The sequence below is a fragment of the Mobula birostris genome, chromosome 14 (genome assembly GCF_030028105.1).
Source record: "Mobula birostris isolate sMobBir1 chromosome 14, sMobBir1.hap1, whole genome shotgun sequence".
Taxonomy (NCBI): Eukaryota; Metazoa; Chordata; class Chondrichthyes; order Myliobatiformes; family Myliobatidae; genus Mobula; species Mobula birostris.
Window position 1 is genome coordinate 41,025,135 of NC_092383.1, and position 27,907 is coordinate 41,053,041.

Genomic DNA, 27,907 nt, shown 5'->3' on the forward strand with positions numbered 1-27,907 from the left:
GCTGTAGTCAATGAAAAGGAGCCTTACATATGCATCTTTATTCTCCAGGTGTTCTAAGGAGGAATGTAGGGCCAGAGAGGTGGCATCTGCCATTGACCTGTTGCTCCGGTAGGTGAATTGCAAAGCATCGAGGTTGACCGGTAGGCTGTGGTTGATGTGTGCCATAACCAATTGCTTGAAGCACTTCATAGCAATTGATGTCAGAGCCACAGGTCGATAGTCATTCAGGCATGCCACCTTGCTCTTATTCGGCACTGGGATTATCGTTGCCTTCTTAAACCATGAGGGGATCTTAGACTGAAGCAAGGAGCAGCTGAAGATATCAGCAAACACTCCAGCTAGCTCGCTTGCACAGGCCCGGAGAACCCATCCCGGGATGCCATCTGGGTCCGTTGCCTTCCTTGGATTTATCTTCAGGAAGGCCCTTCAAACGTCTTCCTTGGTGACGATGAATCTCGATGCCACCAGGTCCGGTTCATCCGGAGGAAGTGGGACGCTCCTCTTCTGTTCGAATCTTGCATAGAATACGTAAAGTTCGTCAGGAAAAGAAACGCCACAGTTATTGGTATTCCCAGCCTTTTCTTTGTGCCCAGTGATCTCATTTAGACCCTGCCATAGTCTACCGCATCCCTCTGGTTAGCCTGGGCTTCCATCTTGGCTCAATATTGACTCTTGCTGCCCTTAATGGCTTTCCGGAGTTCATGCCGGGATTCTGTGTAGCGACTGGTATCCCCGGACCTAAAAGCCACAGCTCTAGACTTTAAAAGGGACTTGACCTCATAATTCATCCAAGGTTTCTGGTTAAGGAATACCTGGATCATCTTGCGAGACACACAGTCCTCCGTGCATTTCCAAATAAAGTCCGTGACAGCTGAGGCATACTCGTCGAGGTTAGCTGCCGAGTCCTTGAATACTAACCAGTCCACCAATTCAAAGCAGTCATGGAGGACCTCACCCATTTCCTCCATCCAACATGACAGTACTTTTGACACCGTGACCTCCCGCTTCAGTTTCTGTTTATAAGCCCGGATGAGGAGTATGGCCTGATGGTCCAAGTTTCCGAAGTGAGGTCGTGGGACGGAACGGTAGGCATCCTTGACTGCTGTGTAGTAATGGTCAAGTATACTTGGGCCTCTAGTGGGGCAGGAGACATGTTGGTATAACTTCGGCAGTGCCTTTCTGAGGTTGGCCTGGTTAAAGTCCCCGGCTGTAATGAGCAAAGCCTCCGGATACCTGATCTCAAGTTCACTGAGGTTGGCATACAGTATGTTCAGAGCACACTCCACATCTGCCTGGGGGGAATGTAGACTGCTGTCAGTGTGACCGAGGTGAATTCCCGTGACAGATAGTAGGGACGACACTTCACCGACAGGTGTTCCAGGTCCAGGCTGCAGGAGCTTGTCAGTGCCACTGTGTCCGAGAACCACCCAGTGTTGATCAATAGGCAGACACCACCTCCCCTCGTCTTGCCCGAAGACGCCATGTGATCCATCCGATGGATCGAAAATCCCTCCGGTCGGATGGCACAGTCGGGGGTGGCAGGGAAGAGCCAGGTCTCAGTGAAACAGAATACTCAGCAGTTCTGCATCTCCCTGCAGTAGGTGAGTCTCCCTTTAAGATCATCCACCTTGTTCTCTAATGACTTGCACACTAGCTAGTAGGATGGTGGGCATAGGGACCCCGAAGCCCCTCAGCTTCAATCTGACCATCAGCCCTGCTCTTTTCCCACACTTCCTCAGTAAATAGTGCATCTTCCACGTTTCCATCGATGCGGTGTGTTGTCGTCAGCTCTTTGAGGTTGGTGAACGTATCCCACGGGGATCAATCGGCGGGTCGCGTCGTCGGGCCGAGTGATGGAGGAGGCTCTGCTGCCACTTCCAGCTGCCGGGTGCCCAGGCTGTCGATTGGGTCAGGCCCCGAAGCCGACACTTAATCCCGGAGGGCCGGGCCCTTAGCTGAAACAAGTCCGTGAGCTGAGTCACGGTTGCGGAGGCCTCCGCTCCAGCCGAGCCTCGGGCTCGATTTCTGAGGTCGGTGGCGGAGGCCTCACTTCCAGCAGCTGTGGATATCCACCAACGGGGCTTTACGGTGGTCGCTCTGGGGAGGTGTCTGGGGCACCTTGAGGTCTCCGATGTCACTTCTTTTTGGTCGTCTGCTCCCGAGTGGTGCTGGTCGGAATGGGCCGCGTCTCCAAGCGCTCCGGCACGGTAGCAGGCCACGAGTCTCCAGGAACGTGGTGGGCCTTGGACCAAGCCTTGCTGGTCGGGTCTAGGTGCGGTCCGGAGTTGAGGAAGGAATTCTGCCATGGTGATCTCCGCCTGGGTCAGTAGCTTCGCCAGGGTGTTGTTGATCTTGCTAGATGTAGCAGATTGGAGGTTTAGAAGGGTTTCTTGGGTATAGGGTAGTGTAGAGGGCAGTTTGCTTGGGAGAGCACATGCAGATTTACCAGATACCGGCGCCATCTTGAAAACACCACAATTGTAGGCCGTATCTTGGGTAATGATGAGTTTGAGTACAGAGAGGAAATTAAGAACCTGGTGGCATGGTGCAAAGACAATAACCTATCCCTCAATGTCAGCAAGACGAAGGAATTGGTTGTTGACTTCAGAAGGAGTAGCGGACCACACGACCCCATTTACATCGGTGGTGCACAAGTGGAACAGGTCAAAAGCTTTAAGTTCCTCAGGGTCAATATCACAAATGACCTGACTTGGTCCAACCAAGCAGAGTCCACTGCCAAGAAGGCCCACCAGCGCCTTTACTTCCTGAGAAGACTAAAGAAATTTGGCCAGTCCCTTAAAACCCTCACTAATTTTTATAGATGCACCATAGAAAGCATTCTTCTAGGGTGCATCACAACATATAGTTCGGAGATAATAAAAAATTGTCTTCTGTGACTGAGTAACACGGTTTTTTTGCACTGAGAGACTTGGTATTGAGATAAACACCTTACTTCTTACACATAACAAACAGGAGAAAATCTGCAGATACTGGAAGTCCAAAGCAACACATGCAAAATGCTGGAGGGATTCAGCAGGTCTGGCAGCATCTATGGAAAAGATTGCAGTCGATATTTCGGACCAAGACTCTTTGGCAGGACCCTAATTACTTCTTACAAGTAACCCTAATTTTCTGCATCTGCTGACAGACGTGCTCATGAAAACATTACAATATGTGGCTCTTTGCATCAATCATCCTCGCCTTTTGCATACTGTTGTACATCTTACCATTTCATGTGAGAGAATAGTTTGCAAGGAGATAAATGAGAGAATGGGATTGATGGGTGTATTTTGAGAGCTGGCATAGACTTAATGGGCCAAGTGGTCTGCTTCTGCTTTGTAAGAAAGTATCTAAGAAATATATGAGAAATGCTCCCAGTATAAAGCTTCAAGAAGATGCATTAGATGCTGCAAGCTTAGATGAGCTGCGTGCACCTGATGTACAATCAGTACAATTTTCCATTATTTTCGAAGTGATTAATTGAAGTATTCAGAGCGCCTTCACTCTTTCTTCACCAAGTGAGAAATTAGCAGTTGAGTCAAAAATTGGGTTTTGTCCATTATCAGTTGATGTAACTTGTCTCATGATCATACATACGCCGAAGTTATCCCTGCAGTGATAATAGCTGAATTGGAAATCTGAAATGAAATTTATAGGATCATCAACCACTACATAAATTTCCACAATAGGCAGAATTTATACTGGTCAAAACTGGGATTAAGAACAACACAATCTGGGGCAGGTATAGGAAATGATGTTGATCTTATAATACAATGTGGATAATTTTCATAATAAATGTGGCAGCAAAGCAATGAGTTTTGCATGCTTTGTTGAGTGCCAACAATTCATAAAATAAATCTCATCCCATTGTTGCAATGTTACAGTAAATAGGGAAAAGTCCCCTAGCAAGTGTGCTTGTGAAGATTTATAGCTTTGACAAACCCACTATATGTCTTTACAATGCGGTGCAAATAAAACCATATGGAATTGTTGATCCCAGGATCTATTTAATGTTCATACGTCAGTTTGCAGCAGCATGCTCAGAATGCTGATGTAAGTGAAAAGAATGTTCAGGGGAAAATGCACAAATAGAGCTTCTTTATTACAGAGAATTTGTAAGTTTCTGTAACAAGTCAAGAAGGCAAATGGTCTTCTACGCAGACAAAGGCAGCCATGGTGACCGTTCTCCCCTCCCCCATTTGCAGTCAGGCATCCCAGTCCTAGTCTGCTGAAGGAGTGGGTGGGTCTGTAGGACAAAGAACCAAATTTTCCAAATGGCCATGACCACGTGTCCCCGAAATCCACATGGTTCACAACCATTTGTGCACAAGAAAAACAAGAAGACGACAATCTTTTAATCAAAATAGATCTTCTTACAAAAAAAATAAAGAGGATTAAAGGCAGGCTCTGAAACTGTGCAGCATTGTCTTAGTATTTCTGTGCTGGGTCATCATTGAGATATACTCTGTCAGAAAGACCAAATCGATGTATGGTTGTGATCGGAACATCACTAAACTGTTCCTAATAGATTCCTCCTATAATGGAACTGTCTGGTTAAGAAATTCATAAAAATGTAGATGATAAATCTTCTAAATCTTTGTCTGATGAATATCTGTACTAAATAAATGAAACCAATAAGAAAAATGGGTGAATCCCATTGCACTGGATTTTTTTGCTTGCGTAAGTGTTCAGATGAACCCTTCAGTTTGCAGGTTAATAATGTTAAAATTAACATGAATTTACTTTGTTGGTATTCAAGGTACTGCTTGGTTAGCTATATTCTCAGATTAAACAGTTGTTAAGATACGTTGGTTATAGAAACTGATTTAAAGATTTACAAAGCAGAAGCAATTTAAGGTGCATAAAGCAATATTGAGAACATGAAACACTTTTCAATATCAGTTATTGGCCACCTCCACTCGGTCATTTATTTATTCTATAGAATCCATTTTAATTCCCTCTGAGACAATCCATGCCTTCTGATGGACACACAGTTTCATCTCAAGGTCCCTGTGGCTTCTCTTGCTCTCTCTTAAATACTGTGGAACAATCATAAATGGCCAACGGGACACATGATCTGGAGTATTTCTCACTCTGTACATGAATTGTTGAAGGTACATTGAATGAACAGAAATCCAAGGAGCCTCTGACATATAGGGTTAAATCTTAATCTTATGAGACCTTTTATAGTTAAGATGAATGCCCATTACCCAGGACCTGCCCTCTTCTCATTGCTACCATCAGGAAAGAGGTACAGGAGTAGCCTAAAGGCAAACACTCAGTGATTCAGGAGCAGCTTCTCCCCCTCTGTCATCCGATTTCTGAATGGAATTTGAACCAATGAACAATACCTCACTACTTTCTCTGCACTACTTAATTAATTTAATATATAAATACTTCTTAGTTCAATTCACAGATTTTATTATTATGTATTGCAATATACTGCAATTTAACAAATTTCATGACATATGCCAGTGATATTAAACCTGATTGTGATTCTAATTGTCACTTGTGGCTAATCACACATTGAGATAAATACCAAGAACTTGGTAAATTTACATATCTGTATATAAATTCAAAGACAACAGACTCTTATGTTAATGTACTGAATCTAAGCAAAAGCAAAGCAACAAATTAAAAACTAGAAATAATTCCTTTGAGCAACAACTTGATGGAGTACTCTCTGAGGTATGAACTCAGTGGCCACTTTATTAAGTACCTCCTATACCTAATAAAGTGCTACTGAGTGTATGCTTCTGGTCTTCTGCTGCAGCAACCCATCCACTTCAAAGTTCAATGTGTTGTGCATTCTGAGACGCTCTTCTTGCCACCACTGGTGGAACACGTGTTATTTGAGTTACTGTCACCTTCCTGTCAACTTGAATCAGTCTTGCCATTCTTCTCCAATCTCGCTCATTATCAAGGCATTTCGACTTCAGAATTACTGATCGCTAGATGTTTTTTTGTGTTTTGCTCCTTTCTCTGTAAACTCTAAAGGATTATCATGAATATCCCAGGAATTCAGCAGATCAGTGTCAAGCCCAGTATCCCTCTGAAGCCATGTGGGATGTGGTGCTAACTGCTACGCCACAATGCCAACCTAGAACTGTCAAATGCAAGTCTATTAAACCCATGAAACACCCATCACATTCACTGAACTCAGATGATGTGGCAAGCCAATCCTACACAGGAACCATCACCTCTGTTCCCTTTAAAGAAATCTCTTTCTCCAACGCCGTATCAATAATTCCTCTTTGCACTTCTGAAGGTCTTACAGTGTTTAATCAAACTTGGAAACGACAGTTGCAGACAATTTTGGACCATGGTGATCTTGTTTGGCCAATACAGATGCTGTATTTCTTACACCCGCCTTTTCAACTCCAACTTCTGTTTCTTGGTGGTTGAATGAATCAAAGCAAAGGAGCTTACGAAGGTGACAATTATCAATAATTCCAACTGTCCTCTGACTCTGTAATTTTTATGCACTAACTCTGGAGCTTCTTTTGGTGGAATGCTGTGAATTGGGATCCTGGCTCTACATCAGGTTGGTGGACTATCTTCTGAGATACAACACTGTCATGGCTAGACAAACCATACCAAAAAAGACATTTTAAATACTGGCAAATTATAAGCATAACTACGAGGTAACATTCTGGTATTGTCTCTTTTTTTTTGATATTCCACTATTATCCATGGAAATAAAGAACCAGGTTTGCCAGTTCTGTACCCCGGTGCTGCAGAAAATGGGAGAGGAGTTTTATTGTGTTCCTTTTTGCTACCTTCATAAACACTACTTACGTGTGGAATGATCTGTCTGGATAGCAGGTGAACGCACGTTTTTCACAATGTCTTGATTTCTGTGCCAACAATAAATTAATTCCAGTCCCAGTACATGCCTCTACCACAGTAAATATCTAGTCCAGCATGAGAGAAAAGTCTATGGGGGTATGTTTCAAAATCTGTTTGGGTGACATGTCTATCATGGTTGAAAACTGGTGCTGTGTGTAAATTGCCTTGAGTTTGTGTGTGTGAGAGAGAGAGAGAGAGACAGAGAGAGAGTATAAGTGTGTATATGTGTTTGTGTGTGTAAGAGTGTGTGTGTTTGTGTGTGTGTGAAAAAGAAAGTGCGTGTGTGACAGAAAGCATATGTCTGTGTGCTTGTGTGTGTGTGTGTGTGTGTGTGTGAGAGAGAGAGTGTGTGTGTGTGTGTTTGTGTGAGTGCATGTGTATATATGTGTTAGTGTGGGTGTGAGTGTGGTGTGTGTGTGTGTGTGATTGTACGTGGGTGTGTGTGTGAGAATAAGGGAGCTAGGGCTTTACTTTTTGGAGAAAAGGAGGATGAGAGGAGACACGATAGAGGTAAACAAGATATTAAGAGGAATAGATAGAGTGGATAGCTAGTGCCCCTTCCCTAGGGCACCACTGCTCAGTACAAGAGGACATGGCTTTAAGGTAAGGAGTGGGAAGTTCAAAGGGGATATTAGAGGAAGGTTTTTTACTCAGAGAGTAGTTGGTGCATGGAATGCACTGCCTGAGTCAGTGGTGGAGGCAGATACACTAGTGAATTTAAGAGACTGCTAGACAGGTATATGGAGGAATTTAAGGTGGGGGGTTATATGGGAGGCAGGGTTTAAGGGTCGGCACAACATTGTGGGCTGAAGGGCCTGTACTGTGCTGTACTGTTTGACTTCTATGGTCTATGTGTGTGTGTGTGTGAGTGTGTGTGTGTGTGTGTGTGAGTGTGTCTGTGTGTTTGTGTGTGTGTGTTTATTGAGTGTGTGTGTGTTTGTGTGTGTGTGCACGCGTGTGTGAGTGTATGAGTGTGAGTGCACGTGTGTGTGTCTGTGTGTTTGTGTGAGTGTGTGTGTGTGAGCCTTGCAGCTGTATGAGGTGCAGGACCCGGCTCCTGGCTGCTGAGTGATGAACAGTGGCAGTGTGGTACAGGTTGAATGGCGGTTGTGCAGCAATTGGGAGAAAGCAAGTCACAATCTTCCTCATAATGATATCCACTATTTACAGAGCCACAATGCACTTTCTCCTCAAGCCATGAGGCTTGTTTTAACTGCTGCTGACTGTGCTGGGGGTAATCTATGCAGTGGTGGAATGAATGCTGAGAGGACATTGAAGCTGTAGCAATCAGGCAGCAAGTATTTGGTGTGCTGCTTGCATCTGGTTGAAATGATGCTGGCTAATTATGTATCACTTGCCTCTTTTTGTCGTTGAGGGGCATCCAATTCAGCCCTACCATCTGCTAATGCCTAATTAAAGTGCTTAAAGGAAATTACTCCCTCAGATTGGATAAGGAACAACACCTGCTGAAAATCCCTTGACCATACTCTAGAAATCCAGATGTTGAGAGACATCCAGCTGCTTTTAAATGCATTAAGAATATTCCTTCAGCCATTATTTGATACAATGTGAACACTTTCGTAGTAATTCTGAATGTTTGTTTCATGATCAATTGATGAATCTATGTAATCTTTTACAAACAGTTCAGAGAGGTAGATTAATGTTTTATGGAATAAACTCCATTTACTGAAGTTTTGAAAGAACAAATGCTTACTGGCCTATTTACTCGAAGGATAACTAGCACCTCAAACTCCAACAACTTTCTCCAATAATCTTCAAAGTCTATAACGCAAAAAGCTTTATCTATTTTGTATTGCGAGTAATCACCTCCAAAGCTCAGAGTTTATCATTTGGTAATGATTTTGAATGGAATATATAATATCAATGTTATACATTGTTATAAACTTCAATGCAGAATAAACTCTTCTCGGACCACTAGCCGGGTACAGGTATTGGTTTTAACTGACATTTTGTTGGCAAACTGTGTCCTCTTCATAGGGGATGATGCCTAGGCATATCTAGTCCTGTGGTATATACACACCTGTCATCCGACCCTCCTGATTGGTTAGTCCTCAACCAATCAGATTTCTGCTGTCCCACCTTGTTTACAATCAAATTCCAGTTCTTACCTAAAGCGACCGTCATCGTTGTTAAAATTCTTTTTCTCCAGATATATTTCAACAGCTTCTAAAAGTCCTAACAGCCATTGCTATGGCACAATAGTTTTGTGCAATCGAAGTCAATCCTATGGCTATTGCGAATGCAGAGTTCTGCTACCACCGATTTCTATGGGTAACTCAAATGGATATACCTCTTGTGCTCCTTGATGTGGGTCTCACCATTCACATGGAATCCTGTAAATGCCAGCCGTCCTGAGTCCCAGGTCATCTTTGAGCCGCATAAACTGGGATTTGAGCTTCCTTATTGGTTTGTGGATGGTATTAATCTGGTATTTCTTCAGGATCCTGGTGATCCTTCCAGAAACTGTGGAAATATAGACAGGTGGTAGCAACAGGATCCTCCTCATTGTTAGGTTTCCTGGTTTCCCCATCAGCCCTTTCAAGAGCCTGAATGATCTCCTTCGTCTTGTAGCCATTCTGTGGGATTGTTGTGCATAACCATCTTATTTCCTCATGACGATTCTTCGGGTCTGAAATAGTTTTTGCATGTTAATCAAAGTAGAAAGAACCGCTCTATGTTGGGGAGTGTATGGTGTCTGTTATTGTTCAGGTTCAAGTCCGTGTGAGTAGGTTTCTGATAGACATCATCTCCGAGGCTTCCGTCCGGTTTCCGTCATATTAGAGTTGATGGTAGCAGAACATTGCATTCGTAACGGTCGTAAGATTGACTTCAATAGCACAAAATGGCTTTTGAGACCACCTGGTGAAAGAAGCCATTGAAATAAGACTAGGGAAAAAGAAATTTTAGCAAAGATGGAAGTCTCACTCTAAGTAAGGACTGGAATTTGATTGCAAACAAGGTGGGACAGGAGGATCAGACAATGGGGCAGATATACCACTGGACTAGACGTGTCTGGGTATCATTCTTGATGAAGATCGCAGAGTTTGTCATTGAAATGTTGGTTAAAGTCGATGCCTATACCCGGCTGGTAGCCCAAGAAAAGTTTATTTGTCATATATGCTGAGAAAGCACTAGATTCTTTTTGCAATGCAGAACTTGGGAGAAGAGAGATAATGTTTTATTCTCTCAGTTAGAGAATGACAGTGCAACAAACACTACCTCTCCATACTCGTTCGTACCAACTTCCCACCTATCAGAAACTGCAAGTCTTTCACCAGCCACACTGCAGCCGCTGGGACGAATGTGTAGAAGGACCAGTAAAGGTGAAGGCAAGCAAAATCAGAATCAGATTTAATATCAGGTGAAATGTGTTCTATGTGGCAGCAGTGCATTGCAATACATAATAATAAAAACTGTGAATTACAGGAAGTACTATATACACTTACACACACACACACACACAAAAGGGGTGATTGATAAATTTGTGCCCTAAGGTAGAAGGAGATGAGTTATACAGCTCTCTTTACATGCACATGCAGTTCAACTCTTTGAGTGATTATGCAGAAAGTTTGAAGTTAATAACTCATCAGCTAATAACTTATCAGGGGTGATTGATAAGTTTGTGGCCTAAGGCAGAAGGATATGAGTTATTAACTTCAAACTTTCTGCATTATCAGTCAAAGAGTTGAACTGCATGTGCATGTAGTACTGAGAAATAGTGAGGTAGTGTTCATGAGTTCAATGTGCATTTAGGAATCGTTTGGCAGAGGGGAAGAAGCTGTTCCTGAATTATTGTGTGTGTGCCTTTGGACTCCTATACCTCCGACCTGCCTCCCTGACAGTACCTGTGGGAACAAACTGATTAAAAAAAGTATACTGCTGTAAGAACTCGGTGGGACAAGTAGCATTTGTGGAGGCAAAAGGAATGCGACAGTATTTTGAGTTGAGACCCTTCAACGGCAGACAGTGCCTGTCACGGACAGATTTTTACAAATTTTATTGGAAATGTTAATTTTGTGTTTGCTTTTATTTTGCCATTACAACCAAGCAGAGCTGGTCAGCGAACGAGGGAGGGTAAGACAGGAGCTGCTGGCGAGAGGGGCAGCACATGGTGTTAATTGGAAGTGGAGTTAAAGCGACAGCCTGGGCACGGAGAGACAGTCAGGGTTGTCTCGCTGTCTCACCTTCCTCCACCTTTAGCTTTCGAACTGTTCACCAAGTCAAAACGGTGAAGCCATTCCTGAAGCGAGCTTTTCCATGGCCAGCTCCAGAGCAGTTGGAGCGCTATGTGTGTACGTAGACGGGAAAGGGCTGCTCTAGGTTTGGGTCGCACTCTGACACTCGTTGGATGGAAGTTGCCCTTACCTGCGTGCATCATACACCGGAGTGAGGTCAGGTCGCTCATGTGCAGACCTCAGCAAGCACCCTCTGTCTGAAATATTAATTACAGTGCAGACTGTCACAGCATGAAAGAACTTTGACTGCTGCCACGTGGCTGAGCACTGACCTAAAGTCAGAGATTGCTGGAAAAACTTATCAGGGGTTGAGTATTGTCAGTGTATGTGTTGAATTTCAGATGTCCAGAGTCTGCAGTTTATTTATTTTAATTTACTGAACACTGAGCTGCATGCTGTACTGATGATGGTCACTCAGAGGCTGGGCACTCTCTTCTGTTTGCAGTATATCTTCGAGTGAATACACAGTGCCCATTAAGAGACACTCTGCATCATGGGCACATGTGTGCTCCTTGCAGATCTGTGTGCTCACTCTGCTTGCTGCTTGCAAGAGAGAATTAAGTCAAATGCACAGAGCTCTCTTCGAGCGCAAAATACCAGTGACCTCCGCTATGCAGCGTGTGATATATTGCGGAGATCACCAATTCCGACTCGGAAAGTAGCCACACTTCTAATGGGCTCCTCATCCTGCTGTGAGTTTGGAGTTTGTGGCATGTTTCATATAGATTGTCCTAACTGAAGCTCAGGTGTTTCTCTCGGCGGTTTGCTTTGCACACTGAGACTCGAGCTCTGCTGAGCTCCTGCCCCTGTTTCCCCTCCTTCCTCACCTAGCACCTTCATTCTCCCCGCTGTACGGTACTCTCTACCACAGCATCCATGTTCAACTAGAAACCGCAGAAGTCAACGTTAAGGCAAAGTCCACCTTGCAGGCTTCACTAATTTCAAGGTCTGGGAACTTTTCCTCAGTCAGCGCAGCAGCCAGAAGAAATCAACAACCAGCCCGCAGCTCGTGTTCCCGGTGTGATTTGTATTTGTAGTTTGTCTTCCTTTGCACATCGGTTATTTGTCAGTCTTTGCCTGTTTAGGTAGAGTTTTTCATAAATTCTACCACATTTTTTCTGGTAAATGCCCATAAGAAAATGAATCTGAAAGTATACTTTGATAATAAATTTTCTTTGAACTTTGAGGTGGCAGTGATCCCTTTAAACTGTACAGATGGGGGAAATTCACCCTGACACCCTGATGCTGAATATTTGAAGCTCCATGTGTGTTTAACACATATCCTTACTACAGCAGTGAACACAAACTGACTTCACGTTAAAGCTGAGCGTTGACTGACAGCAGGTCCTGCGGCAGGCAGGAACATTGAATGTGCCACTTAGTTCCTTGTGCAACTGCTCGTGAGCTTATGGTACAAATAAGTCCATGACCATTGACCATCATATTGGAACTAATTCAAGGCTCAAAGTGCCCAAACAACAGGTGCTGCACTGTCAGTTTTTGAGCTTTTTGGAGAACCAATATGTAGGTTTGTCTGCAATATAATTAGGGTGCATCACAGTGAGTGCCGAGCTGAGCAGCTAAGTGGTCTTAGACATCTATCGTAGTGTTGCAGAATCATTAAGGTCCATATGTTGCTATAAATTATACTTAATATGCGAATAGGTTATGCTGCATTACAGTGATGAGTGGGGGATATACAGAAGCTGCCGTTTTACTGAGATTTATCAGATATTGTGGAATAATGAAATTACCCCATGAGTCAATGTAGCCTGGGCAGTTTTTAGCCAATTGAGAAAAAAATGGTATTTAAAACTCTAGATATTAGATCAAGCTTCAAACTTTTGTACTACTGGCTGCCTCCTATATCTGGGACTTGGAATATTTGCAGCACCATCTCAAGACAGTGGAAAGTTACCACCAACGGCATAGTCAAGGATAATTGAACCAATGAGACTGTCCTATCTACGACCAATGTCTCCAGTATTGTGGCTCTACTGACAACTTAACTGGCTAGAGGGCATGCATATAAAATGTGAACAGTGGTAAATTTAAAGGAAACGTGCAGGATTAGACTTTTACACAGCGAGTGGTGTGTGCCTGGAATGTTCTGCTTGGTGGAGGTAGTTACGATAGATGTATTCAAGAGGCTCTTAGATAGACACGTGAATGAGCAGGAATGGAAGGTTATGGACATTGTGTCAGCAGAAGGGATTAGTCTAGTTAAATTTTTGATTGCTAATTTAATTAATTCAGAAGAGCATTGTGGGCTAATGGGCTATTCTTGTGCTGTAGTGTTCTACATTTTAATAATTGTATGTAGCCTTGGATGAATTTTGTAGGGTGCTTGCATGGTCTACAAATCAGGATACATGTCTTCAATGCTGCAATATAATGCATGAAATATTATTTTGCTGCAGGATTGCTAGAAACAAAAGCAAAGGGGATCTGACAGATCATTAACTGTATATCAACATTTTGCAGGGTTCACACATGGCAACACACAGGTGAGGAAGGCTTGACATTAGGGACTGTGATCTCAAGCAGTTCATTAGGAAGCCTTTCACCTGCTCTTCATGGGTTCCCCAGTGGCACGGGGGCTAGTACAACTCCATTACAACTCGGAATATCAGAGCTCAGTGTTCAGTTCTGACATCATCTGTAAGGAGTCTGCACATTCTCCCCGTGGATTGTGTGGGTTTCTTTTGGCCACTCTGGTTTCCTCCCACAGCGCAAAGACATACCGGTTAGTAGGTTAATTGGTCATTGTAATTATCCATGATTAGGCTAGGGTTAAATCAGGGTGTGCTGGACAGTTTGGCTCGAAGGGCCAGAAGGGCCTATTTTGCATTGCATCTCAATAAATAAACAATAAATAAATATCAAACTTTGAAAAGTTAAAGGAAGAACTGCTGGGGTTGGACTTGATTCACAAATATCCATTTCCTGCTCTATATACCTTTCACAGCCTCGGATGTCCCACTCCCTTATAGCTATTTAAATACTTCTGAGGTAATGCAGGAAGAGCGACAGGCAATTTGAGAATCATTGGGCTCACATACGTTGTTGACTGGATCATATGTTTTCATTGTTTACCCAGGATTAAGTACTAGCCAGGACATTAGGGAGAAATGCCCTTTAGAACAGTATTATGGGATTCACCAGACAGGCGATGTGGCCTCAGTCTTGGTTGATGGATGGTGCCTCTGAATTTTGCAGCACGCCCTCAGCAGCCACTGGTGGATTCGTTTAGTTTGTGTTTTTGTACGTGGATAAGAAGAAGCTACAGAGAGAAAGGTGCTGCCAAAGAAAGTAATGTTGAAGGCTGTGAAAGTAGTTGTTCCCCCAGATGGCAGATGTGTACAGATATTCGTTGGAGACACATGAGACTGCTGACGCTGGAATCCAGAGCAAAATAAAACAAATGGCTGGAGGAACTGTGGTTAAGGGTCTCCATCTGGACTGAGACGCTGTTCTGGACTTAACTCAGTTCTACTGACAACCGTGCCTGGACGTCTGCACCTGGTTAACGCCGTTCCATTTCAGTTATTGGGTTACATTGCAAGGACTGTAGATTCCTGAAAGAGGAATGGGCTGAAGGTATTTCCAAAGGGAGAATGTCAGGTTACATTAGTAGCCCTTTTTGGGCGAAGTCTGAAAGCAAGGGCAAACTTCCTCTGGTGTAAGAAAGTAAGCGGTCTGCATTCATGTAGCAAAAAAGGACGTGAGACGACTAGCAGGAAGGATGGAGGAGTAAAATTATTTTATATGGACAATGCACCATCTGAAGAGCAGAAACATAGATTGTTCATTATTTTAAAATTATCAGGCAGTAAAATATACTTCTAGATTTAATTGTCTCTGCTGATACCTGTTGATTATATGGACTTGAAAGTATCAACATCAGTAAAAATTGAAGAGACTTTTATCCTGTAGGTTAAAAGTGCTGTAGATTTTCTATGTTTCTATAGCCTAGTAATTTCTAAGGTAGGGACATGTTTGGCACAGCTTCGAGGGCCAAAGGGCCTGCATTGTGCTGTAGGTTTTCTATGTTTCTATCCCACCAAGTAGAATATAAATTCCAGAGGCACATGAACATCAGGCTAAGCCATTCGAGTGCCCTGCACATGATAGGTGACTCATTAATGATCACCTTATTGAACTTCACATTGTGTGGCTTATCTGGTGGGTGTGGAAGTATAATTCATAACTGAAACATTTCTGATTGGAGACATTATTGTCTGGAAATGTGATTACATATTTTCTTCAATGTTTTACAATTGAAAATCTGTTTTTCCCAGTGAAATATAGAAATAGATAGATGCTTCATTGATCCCAGAGGAGACAGTGTCACAGTTGCATTACAACTGCACGGATAGAAATATTAGAAGAGAAGTAGAATGAGTAAAGAATAAGTTACCTCAAACAGTCTAACAGGAGGGGGGACGGGTCATCACTTCCCCAGCTATAGGTTGACTCATTATAGAGCCTAACAGCAGAGGGTAAACATGACCTTGTATAGCACTCTTTGGAGCAGTGCGGTTGTCTTAGCTATTCGGTGTATTTTGCATCCATCTGAAAATCTGTCCAAGTAATTGTTGTTGCAAGTAACTATAATGACCCGGATCTGATTCATTCTCCATGTGAGTCTCCTGTTCAACCATTACAGGGAAACCAGAATCACACACTCAATCCCCTTGCAACATGATCTGATCACAGAGCACTGACTAGGAAGGCCTGCAATAAGAGTTAATTACCTCCTTCACTCACATTGAAGCAACATTCCCAGCACCATCCTTCCTCCAACTCTAAAGCAGTACCTCCCAGCTCTGCCAGCCCCTGACATTTTCTGCTGCTCCCAATCCTCACCCGTATCGTTCTGCTGGCTCCAACACCCTGACTTTCCTGCTATAATGTGTTACTCACAGCCCCCACACCACCCCCCCCCATCCCTTAGCCCAAATGTATCCACGGCTGATGACCAGAGACAAACCTTGGCGTAGGAAGAGCAGATTATATGTTTTCTCTGCATTCTGTTAGCATTGATGCCTCTGGTTCTCTGCAATATTGTTGTGATATTTTTGGTGTCTGGACACTTACTGATCAGGAGTCCATCCTGATAAAGCATTCCAATGGTTTTAGCTCACGCATAACTACTTATCACTCAGCCAAATGAGCTGAATTTTCATTCTCATCGCTAATAGCAGGTACCACCACGTCAGTCCCTATAAAACCTGATAATCTGCTTTTTGTTGCATTAATTGTTTTTGTAACTGAGATAAGAAGTACTACTTTTCAATTTTTATTTCACTTATGGTGCTGTCATCACAATGCAATGAAACCTCGTCACTGAAGCACCCAATTAATCCAAGATCCAATTTAATGAACTTTGAAAAAAAAATCAAGATTTCTAAAATAATGAGCAACACAGACAAAATATTGGGGGAACTCAGCAGCTCAGGCAGTGTCTATGGAAACAAATAAGTAGTCGACATTTTGGCCAAGACCCTTCTTCAGGACTGAGAAGGTGGGGGAAGATGCCAGAATAAAAAGGTGGCGGAGAAGAAAGAAGCTAGCTAGAAGGTGAAAGATAAAGGGTTGGAAAAAATGGAATCTGATAGAGGAGAGGAGAGGAGAGTGGACCTTAGGAGAAAGGGAAGGTGGAAGGGCCCCAGGGGGAAGAAATAGGCAGGTGAGAAGAAGTAAAAGGTCAGAGTGGGGAATAGAAAAAGGGGAAGGAAGGGAATTTGTTTACTAAAGGAGGAATCGATATTCATGCCGTCAGGTTGGAGGGTACCCAGACAGAATATGTTGCTCCTTCACCCTGAGGGTGGTCTTATCTTGGCACAAGAGGAGGCCATGGACCAACATGTCGGAACAAGAAAAACAACTTTCATTTCAATAATGGCTGAAGGTACAATTAGAATCCAATACTACGATCCTACTTTGTTCCAGCATTCATTTATCACTTTAAATAAAAATAATTTTAACTTAGACTGTAAAATATTCTCCACTCTACATCCATTGCAATATACGGGACATAATGGTGAGTGGGTTTACATAAATTCTACTGTATGTTTCAATGCAATGAGTAATTGATGCAGCATGACACTATGTCCATGAAATAGATACATTTGGGGTCATATATCATATGGATCTTCAAAAATATTTTTAATTGGGATAAGGAGATAGATGTAAAGAAGGAGCGTCCTTGGATGTTTGAGTAGGAAAAGAAGTACTTGAATAGGTAGAATATACGGAGAATGGAAGTAATATTAAACTATCGTGCTGCATTTTGCTTTGAAAATAACACTAAAGCTAATTTCACTCACTGCTATTGAAATAAAACTCAGTCAGCAATATCTTAGTGCATATGTGCAGTCAAACGTAGAATGTGGACACTGGTGTCAGAGATTCACAGCTCTTCCAAACACCGGTCAAAATCATCATCTCATCAGTGAGTCCCCATTCACATAGATCGAACATTGTGATATTTCTACATAGATGTTCCAGCAACACACACAGGCTGTCACCAGAAGTGACACCTTGGTCATTCAAGCACAATTAACTTTTGACAGAACGGGATGCCAGTTACTGCCAAACATCCTCCCTAGTAATGCGAAACAACCTTTAAAAGTGTGGAGTTTTGTTTCATCATAACATAATTATTGCTCTAAATTTCAGAAAGTTGAAGATCTGTTTAGCATATCTTTCTATCATTTTTATCTCTCTCTCTCTCCCTATGTATATATATATTTTTGAAGTACATTTATTATCTAAGAATGTATAAATTATACAACCTTGAGATTTGTTTGCTTACAGGCAAGGAACCTGAAAGAACCAACTCCCAATGTGCACAGACAAAGAGAAAAAAGAATCATGTAAATAATAGAAGCGAGCAGCTACATTCTGAGCCAAATTGAGTCCTCAGATCCAAATCCCCAGAGCTGCCCCAAGTAGGTCCAAAGCTTCAGCATTCAGTTCATCATATTGGTGGGACAAATCACCACAATGTTCGCAGACATTATGTTTCCTTCAGAATACCGACTTGCAATTATCTTCTGGGTTCAGACTCTGGAGGCTCGTTGTTCAATTTTTATCATTAACGTTTCAAAGGTAGGTGTCATTTTCAATTATTTGAAGAGTTTGTGAAGTGTTACTCAAGACTTATAGATTGCTTTATGATCACAGTTTATCTTATTTGCCTAGACACTTTGACCAAGCCAGCAGCGCATGTGGTCAGAAAACCAGCAACCGCCTCGGCACAGCACAGCAGTCAAACATTTCTCACTGCATGTACACCAGCCTCCATTGCAAATGAACTTTTTGCAAAACACTAGACCCAGCAGTCATCAGAAGAACACAAAGAAGTCACAAAAGTCAACTGGAAGTGTCAGGTCAAAGAAAACACAATCAAATGCCCCAGCTGATGGCAATCAATCCCAAATCATTGACACAAGGTTGCTAGAAATTAACAAATCAATGCAAATCTGTTGATACATCAACCTTGTCTAAGATGAGGAGGTGAGGGAGGAATGTTGTAGGGCAAAAGGAGACAGTTCAGGTACCATGCCTGAAGGTTGAAACATTCCCATGAGTACAGTCATATCAGACACTGGTGTTCTGACAGACATCCTAATGATTGGGCTATATAACACCCCACACCTTATCACATTCCTTGATGGGCTTCACAGAAAACTCTTAGCATCCAAGGAGGAAGAGGATGCCAGGATCAATGTGTCACCATATGGGACGAGGTATCTTTCCGCCATTCGTCTGCAGTGCAAACTGCTTTTAGGGTCATCCATGTATTCTCATGGAATTCTTTTCCCCATACTCTCCATTCCTCAACCCTATTGAGGAACTTGTTACCTCCTTATGACACCAGGACCGAGCCTTGTTGGGTAATCACCATGTCAGACTGCCAGGGCTGGGTTAGGTATTCCCCCAGTGCATCACTAGGGAGAACATACTACATGATACTGACAAAAACTTGTGGCCCAACATCAAGGGACAGAATAGATCAAAGTGAACATTGTTGTGCTGTATTCCTATTATCAGAGATATCTGAAATTTTTTCCTAAAGGTGTGAGCAATTTTGTCTCTGACTTTCATGTAATGATAAATAGTAAATTGTTGAGATTTACAATGAAGACAGTGTGTGTGCTTTCATTCTTGCATCTCATTTGGTTGGTCCTTCAATGTTCTTATTAATGACTGGAGTTGTAATCATTGTACTTACACTATTGGACCTAATGTCCTAATCTCTGGCATTGTACGCAATACACAACAAGCATCACACTGTACGACTGACTATTATGGCTCTGTGAGAAGAATGGACAGTGTTTTGCCAGTGATTATCTAGTGATTGCTTATGCATGTTAGTGATGCAATGCTGTGTGCTACTGTTTTAGTTGAATTAGTCTCTTTTGCTGTAAGTGTTCATTGGTCTGCATAATGTGCTTGTCTTTTGTGGGCTGTGTCGCCTGTTTTGAGTGTGACTACTGCTTTGACCGGTGTGGTTAAGTGAATGCAAAACAACTGTGAAACATTAGAGCTTCATTGTTTATAATCTGAAACCCTTACAAAGAGCCCATAGTCAGGGAGAGTATTTTATTTGGACCTGCCGGCAATTTAAGGATCATGCAGTCCCATGGTCTCAAGGCTACATCCAAGTAGCAAAAAAAAAGGTCCTGGTTACCTTTGTTGATACTATTACCATTATAGCATTAAAGGCATTTTGTAAAAGAAAAGTTGAGTTAGTTAAAGCTAGATATTCACTTTCTATTTCAACATTTAAAATCTCTTAAATCTTTTGCTGTTCAGGATAATGTCCCCACATACCTGAGACTCCCATTGTGGCATAAACAGCGATGGTAACACCAAATGGAAAGCCAATAGAAGAGGTCAGCATGTTGCCACTCACTCCTCTGCTCAACACTGACTGGGCAATGCAGCCACAACCAAATAGCTGTAATGTACAAAATTTTGAACACTACTTACTGTTATATCAAAGGATACCATAACATCATCACTTTAAGTTGGAACACCAAATAATAATCACCTGAATATTTAAAAAGAGTGCACACAGGTATAATGTCAGCCATGACAAGGAGGAAAAGCAAAGAGAATTTAGACAGCTGGGCAGAAAGCTGAGAAGCAGGACCTCCAGAGAAGTAAATTTTGGATTGCTGCCCGTGCCACGCACACCAGTGAGGGTAGAAACAGGATGATTTAGCAGATAAATGCGTGTCTGAGAGGCTGGTGCAGGGGGCAGGGCTTCAGGTTCTTGGATCATTGGGATCTCTTCTGGGGAAGGTGTGATCTGCTCAAAAGCAATGTGTTGCACCTGAACCCAAGGGGCGGGGGAGGGAGCAAATATTTTCGCAGGCAGGTTTGTTAGCGCTGTTGGGGAGGATTTAAACTAACTTGCAGGGGTGGGAACGGGAGTGAAGGGATTCAGGATAGGACGGATGGTAAAAAAGCAAAGGTAACATGCAGTCAGACTGTCAGAAAGGGTAGGCAGATTGCAGGTCAAAATTACAACCAGGGTGAATATCAGTGCATTAGGGGTGCAGATCAAAAAAGGGAGCAAATACAGTACTCAAAGAGTTCTATCTCATTGCACGGAGTATAAGAAATAAGGTGGATGATCTTGTTGCAGTATTACAGATTGCCAGGTATGATATCGCTGAATCACTGAATCGTGGCTGAAGGATGGTTGTAGTTGGGAGCTGAATGTCCAAGGTTGCATGTTATATCGGAGGGATAGGAAGGTAGGCAAGCGGGGTGGTGTAGCTCTACTGGTAAAGAATGGCATCAAATCAGTAGAAAGATGTGATATTGGATTGGAAGCTGCTGAATCCTTGTGGGTTGAGTTAAGGAACTGCAAGGGGAAAAGGACCCTGATGGCAGTTACATATAAGCCCCCCAACAGTAGCTGGGATGTGGACCACACATTACAGCAGGAAATAGAAAAGATGTGTCAAAAGGGCACTGTTCTGATAGTCGAGGAAGATTTCAACATGCAGGTCAATTGAGAAAATCAGGTTGGTAATGGATCTCAAAAGAGTGAATTTGTGTTGAATGCCTACAAGATGTTTTTTTGGAGCAATTTGTTGTTGAGCCTACTAGGAGATCAGTGAAACCGGATCGGGTGTTATGTAATGAACCAGAGGTGATTAGGGAGCTTAAGATAAAAGAAGGAAGAATATAGGAGGAAGAAGGTAGCATACATGAGGTTTAGGAAGCAAGGATCAGATGGGTCTATTGAGGAATATAGGGAAGCAAGAAAGGAACTTAAGAAGGGGCTGAGAAGAGCAAGAAGGGGGCATGAGAAGGCCTTGGCGAGTAGGGTAAAGGAAAACCCCAAGGCATTCTTCAATTATGTGAAGAAAAAAAGGATGACAGGAGTGAAGGTAGGACCGATTAGAGATAAAGGTGGGAAGATGTGCCTGGAGGCTGTGGAAGTGAGCGAGGTCCTCAATGAATACTTCTCTTCGGTATTCACCATTGAGAGGGAACTTGATGAAGGTGAGGACAATATGAGTGAGGTTGATGTTCTGGAGCATGCTGATATTAAGGGAGAGGAGGTGTTGGAGTTGTTAAAATACATTAGGACAGATAAGTCCCCGGGGACTGGCGGAATATTCCCCAGGCTGCTCCATGAGGCAAGAGAAGAGATTACTGAGCCTCTTGCTAGGATCTTTATGTCCTCGTTGTCCACGGGAATGGTACCGGAGGATTGGAGGGAAGTGAATGTTGTCCCCTTGTTCAAAAAAGGTAGTAGGGATAGTCTGGGTAATTATAGACCAGTGAGCCTTACGTCAGTGGTGGGAAAGCTGTTGGAAATGATTCTTAGACATAGGATCTATAGGCATTTAGAGAATCATGGTCTGATCAGGGACAGTCAGCATGGCTTTGTGAAGGGCAGATCGTGTCTAACAAGCCTGATAGAGTTCTTTGAGAAGGTGACCAGGCATATAGATGAGGGTAGTGCAGTGGATGTGATCTATATGGATTTTAGTAAGGCATTTGACAAGGTTCCACATGGTAGGTTTATTCAGAAAGTTAGAAGGCATGGGATCCAGGGAAGTTTGGCCAGGTGGATTCAGAATTGGCTTGCCTGCAGAAGGCAGAGGGTGGTGGTGGAGGGAGTACATTCAGATTGGAGGATTGTGACTAGTGGTGTCCCACAAGGATCTGTTCTGGGATCTCTACTTTTCGTGATTTTTATTAATGACCTGGATGTTGGGGTAGAAGGGTGGGTTGGCAAGTTTGCGGACGACACAAAGGTTGGTGGTGTTGTAGATAGTGTAGAGGATTGTCAAAGACTGCAGGGGGACATTGATAGGATGCAGAAGTGAGCTGAGAAGTGGCAGATGGAGTTCAAACCGGAGAAGTGTGAGGTGGTACACTTTGGAAGGACAAACTCCAAGGCAGAGTACAAAGTAAATGGCAGGATACTTGGTAGTGTGGAGAAGCAGAGGGATCTCGGGGTACATGTCCACAGATCCCTGAAAGTTGCCTCACAGGTGGATAGGGTAGTTAAGAAAGCTTATGGGGTGTTAGCTTTCATAAGTTGAGGGATAGAGTTTAAGAGTCACGATGTAATGATGCAGCTCTATAAAACTCTGGTTAGGCCACACTTGGAGTACTGTGTCCAGTTCTGGTCGCCTCACTATAGGAAGGATGTGGAAGCATTGGAAAGGGAACAGAGGAGATTTACCAGGATGCTGCCTGGTTTAGAAAGTATGCATTATGATCAGAGATTAAGGAAGCTAGGGTTTTACTCTTTGGAGAGAAGGAAGATGAGAGGAGACATGATAGAGGTGTACAAGATAATAAGAGGAATAGATAGAGTGGATAGCCAGTGCCTCTTCCCCAGGGCACCACTGCTCAATACAAGAGGACATGGCTTTAAGGTAAGGGGTGGGAAGTTCAAGGGGGATATTAGAGGAAGGTTTTTTACTCAGAGAGTGGTTGGTGTGTGGAATGCATTGCCTGAGTCAGTGATGGAGGTAGATACACTAGTGAAGTTTAAGAGACTACTAGACAGGTATATGGAGGAATCTAAGGGGGGGGGCTTATATGGGAAGCAGGGTTTGAGGGTCGGCACAACATCGTGGGCCAAAGGGCCTGTACTGTGCTGTACTAGTCTATGATCTATGTTCTATGTTCTGTGAACCCTTAGGCGACAGTGATTACAATATGATTGAGTCCAACTTGAAACTTGATAGAGAGAAAATAAAATCTGATGTAATGTAACAGTTTTTCAGTGCAGTAATGGAAATTACAGTGGCATGAGAGAGGAGTTCGCCAAGATAAATTGGAAGGAGATGCTGACAGGGATGACAGCAGAGAAGCAACGGCATGAGCTTCTGGGGAAAAAGAGGGAGGTACAGGATAGATGTATTCCAAAAACAAAGAAATACTCAAATGGCAAAATAGTACAACCATGGCTGACAAGGGAAGTTAAAGCTAATGTAAAAGCAAAAGAGAGGGCATACAACAAATCAAAAATTAGTGGGAAGGTAGAGGATTGGGAAGCTTTTAAAAATCTACAGAGAGCAACTAAAGAAATCATTAGGAGGGAAAAGATGAAGTATGAAAGGAGCTAGCAAACAATATCAAAGTGGATAGTACAAGCTTTTTCAAGTATGTAAAAAATAAAAGAGAGATGAAAGTGGATATAAGGTGGAGAAATAATAACGGGGGACAAGGAGATGGCAGATGAACTGAATGAGTATTTTGCCTAAGTCTTCACTGTAGAAGACACTAGCAGTGTGTCAGATGTTGAAGGGTGTAAGGGAAGAGAAGTGAGTGCAGTTACTATTACAAGGGAGAAGGTGCTCAAAAAGCTGAAAGATCTAAAGAAGCATAAGTCACCCAGGCCAGATGAACTGCACATTAGGGTTCTGAAAGAGGTAGTGATAAAGATTGTGGAGGCATTAGTAATGATCTTTCAACAATCATTGGACCCTGGCATGGTGTCAAAGGACTGGAAAATTGCTAATGTCACTCCACTCTTTAAGAAAGAAGGAAGGCCGCAAAATGGAAATTATAGAACAGCTAGCCTGCCTTCTGTGGTTGGGAAGATGTTGGAGTCAATTGTTAAGGATGAGATTATGGAGTACTTGGTGACACAGGGCAAGATAGAACAAAGTCAACATGGTTTCCTTAAGGGAAAATCTTGTCTGACAAACCTGTTGGAATTCTTTGAGGAGATTACAAGTAGGATAGATAAAGGGGATGCAATGGATATTGTATATTTGGACTTTCAGAAGGCCTTTGATAAGGTGCCACACATGAGGCTGCTTACCAAGTTAAGAACCCATGGTATCAAAGGAAAGTTACTAGCATGGTTAGAACATTAGTTGATTGGTATGAGGCAGTGAGTGGTAATAAAAGGATCCTTTTCTAGTTGGCTGCCAGAGACTGTTCCACAGAGTTTGGTGTTGGGACCACTTCTTTTTATTCTGTATATCAATTATTTAGATGATGGAATAGATGGCTTTATTGCCAAGTTTGCAGATGATACGAAGATTGGTGGAGGGGCAGGTGGTGTTCAAGAAACAGGTAGGATACAGAAAGACTTAGACAGATTGGGAGAATGAGCAAGAAAGTGGTAAATGAAATACAATGTTGGAAAATGCATGGTCATGCACTCTGATAGTAGAAGTAAATATGCAGACTATTTTCTAAATGGGAATAAAGTCTAAAAATCTGAAATGCAATGGGACTTGGGAGCCCTTGTGTAGAACATCCTAAAGGTTAACTTGCAGGTAGAGTCGGCAGTGAGGAAGACAAATGTAAAGTCAGCATTTACCTCAAGAGGTCTGGAATACAAGAGCAGGGATGTGATGCTGAGGCTTTAAAGAGCACTGGTGAAACCTTACCTTGAGTATTGTGAACCGTTTTGGGCTCCTCATCTAAGAAAAGATGTTCTGGCATTGGAGAGGGTACAGAGAAAGTTCACAAGGATGACTCTGGGAATGAAAAGGTTATTATGGGAGGAATGTTTGATGGCTCTGGGTCTGTACTCGCTGGAATTCAGAAGGATGAGGGGGGGATCTCATTGAAACCTTTCGAATGTTGAAAGGCCTGGACAGAGTAGATGTGGAAAGGATGTTTCCCATGGTGGGGGAGTCTAGGACAAGAGGGAACAGCCTCAGGATACAGTGGTGTCAATTTAAAACAGAGATGTGGAGAAATTTCTTTAGCCAGAGGGTGGTGAATTTGTGGAATTTATTACCACAGGTAGCTGTGGAGGCCAGGTTGTTGGGTGTATTTATGGTGAAGATTGATAGGTTCTTGATTGGCCATGATGTAAAAAGGTTACGGGGAGAAGACTGGGGAGTGGGGCTGAGGAGGGGAAAAAAGGATCAGCCATGATTGAATGGTGGATCAGATTCAAAGGGCCAAATGATCTAGTTCTGCTCCAATGTCTGATGTCTTATGGTCTTATGATATCAGGATAGGTGTGTCATACCAACAAACAAATGCACTCATGCCACATAATTTGATTTCAGTGAAACGTTTGAATGGAAGTGCCATCTGTGGGAGACTGTAGAATTACTTTCTTTTGCACAGTGACGTGGGCTTCTCTGGTTGAGCCAACATTTAATTACCCATCCCTTGTTAGCCTTGAGAAGGTGGTGGTGAGCTGGTTGAGATGCTGTAGTACTGTTAGGGAGGCTGGTTCCAGGATTTTGACTGGGTTACAGTGATAGAATGTGACACATTTCCACATCAGGAGGGCTGAGACTTGGAGGGCAGTTTCCTAGTGATGGTGTTCCCATGCTTTGCTGCCCTTGTCCTTCTGGTTGGTAGAGGTCAAGGGTTTGGTAGATGCTGTGTAAGGATTCTTCGTGAATTGCTGCAGTGCATCCCGCAAACAGTACAAGGCGCTGCTGTAGATCAGTGATGGAGTGAGTGAATGGTTGTGGGTCGATGTCTATCAAGTGGTTGCTATATAACCCCGCTAAAGCTGTCCCCTGAGTGTGGTTGTAGATGAATCAGTGGGAAGATGAGGGACTGCTTTCTGTCAGCTGTTGTGGACCTGAAAAAATTGTTGGAATCACGTTCCTCAGGAACTTCCAAAAGAATCCATTAATATTTGAGAGCAGGGACTGTGACAATGTAGCTCTATCCAAGAGCCAGCACAAACTTAATGGGCCGAATAGCCTCTCTCTAAATTTACAATTCTACGAAAATAATACTGAGCAACCCCAAGAGTATTTCTGTGTCTCTGAAGGGACTTGGGATGCCCTGGGAATATAAAGTGCCTGAAGGCGAAATAGCTCTCCGCCCAATTGAATGCCACGGGATTTTTTTTCTGATCACCTGCTGACAATTCGTGACATTAACAATCTACCAGGTCGTTGTTTTAATGCTTGCTTCATAATCTGTCAACGCACCACAGCCGAGATACGAAAGCCTTCTGTTCTGGAGACAAGTTCATGGGTAGTGGTGTTACGGGTGATTATTACTGTCAATTTATTGTGGACTAACATGAACCGCTTGCATCCGGCGGTATCCGGTATGACCTGGACAACGTTTGTTTGCAGATTGCCTCTTTCCTTTCTCTACTTGGCTTTTCCCTTTGAAATTAAAACACGAGGCCCATTTGACACTTCAGTTTAAAAGTTACTTAAATTTGGCGGTAAAGAGATCTTTGGGACTATCGGCTAACTGAGGCAGGGGTCTGGCTTCAAGGATCTGGTTCTGAAACCCCGGAATGAGAGGTAACGGATGCAATTGCATTGAAGCTCATCATTGACCATACTTACAATCAGAATGAATGTCCCCAGAAATTCGGCGAGCCCTTCTTTTATCCAACTGGCCTTTAGTCTGCAGTGTTCCACCAAACTCTTCTTTCGGATCGGTGATTCCATGGCGTGTCCGTCACCTGTTTAACTTCTCCGTAGGAATCGCTACCTGTTTTTGCTCTTAAACAACACACCGCTCTGAACTTCGTCACTGATAACGGTGTTCCGCTGCGAATCAGATCATAAAGTAAGGTCCATCCTCAGCTTGTCCTCCTCTCTCTCTCTCTCTCTCTCTACCTCTCTCTCTACCTCTCTCTCTCTCTCTCTCTCTCTCTCTCTCTCTCGATCTCTCTCTATATCTCTCTCTCTCGCTCTCACCCACCCTTTTTCCTAAATTCGAGCATTCCCAGTTAATCATTACCAACGCTCACAGTGACTATCATTATATCTAGTCCGCCAGGTAAATCAGTGGTAAAAAGCATTTGGCTTCGAGATTCTGCCAAGTTCTCAAAGCTTGTATCCCACAGGACAGAGAGGGTGTTTCCGAAGCCATTACTTGCTGTATTGTGGCGTCTGTGGAGGTGTGGGAAGTTAGCGGCGATGGAAAGATGGGAGATAGAAGGCAGCACCAACTTTATTCACAGTAAGGACAACCGCGACTCTTTGAACACGTTGGCAATTTAAAATGTTCACCTGACTAGTTGGAATCGAAGGTTTTCAAAATGCTGTGTCCGGTACGCATTGCAGATAGTCACTAGTCGCCTCACTGTACAAGATGGGCTGTAACTCGGGAGTGTAATGATAGAATATTGAAGTGGACAGGATACCTGCGCAGTTCTCGGTAAACCTCAGGTAGCTGACGAAGGACCTTTTTTTAGATGGGGTTATGACCACCTCCAGAAAGCACGTAAATGTCTGTGAGACATGACTTATGATTTATTGTACAACAAACTTACGGACTATGATTAGGTACGAAGCAAATTTTCTACCAAATTAACGTCAATTCCCTTAACTCCCTGACTAAAACCTCAA

The 27,907-nt window shown here is 43.0% G+C and overlaps 1 protein-coding gene across 2 annotated transcripts in view; it reads right to left on the reverse strand.

Moving 5' to 3' along the window:
• aqp9b (aquaporin 9b) overlaps positions 1–27,203 on the reverse strand; it is a 96,178-nt gene extending 68,975 nt beyond the window's left edge. For both annotated transcript variants that reach the window (XM_072278432.1, XM_072278431.1), the window contains exons 1-2: positions 26,897–27,203; positions 19,950–20,076 (exon numbers count right to left, since the gene is read on the reverse strand). In XM_072278432.1, coding sequence (XP_072134533.1) covers positions 19,950–20,076; positions 26,897–27,001 — 232 coding nt within the window. In that variant the 5' untranslated portion in view covers positions 27,002–27,203. The remainder of the gene's footprint in view (positions 1–19,949; positions 20,077–26,896) is intronic.
• Between the last annotated feature and the right edge of the window lie 704 nt (positions 27,204–27,907).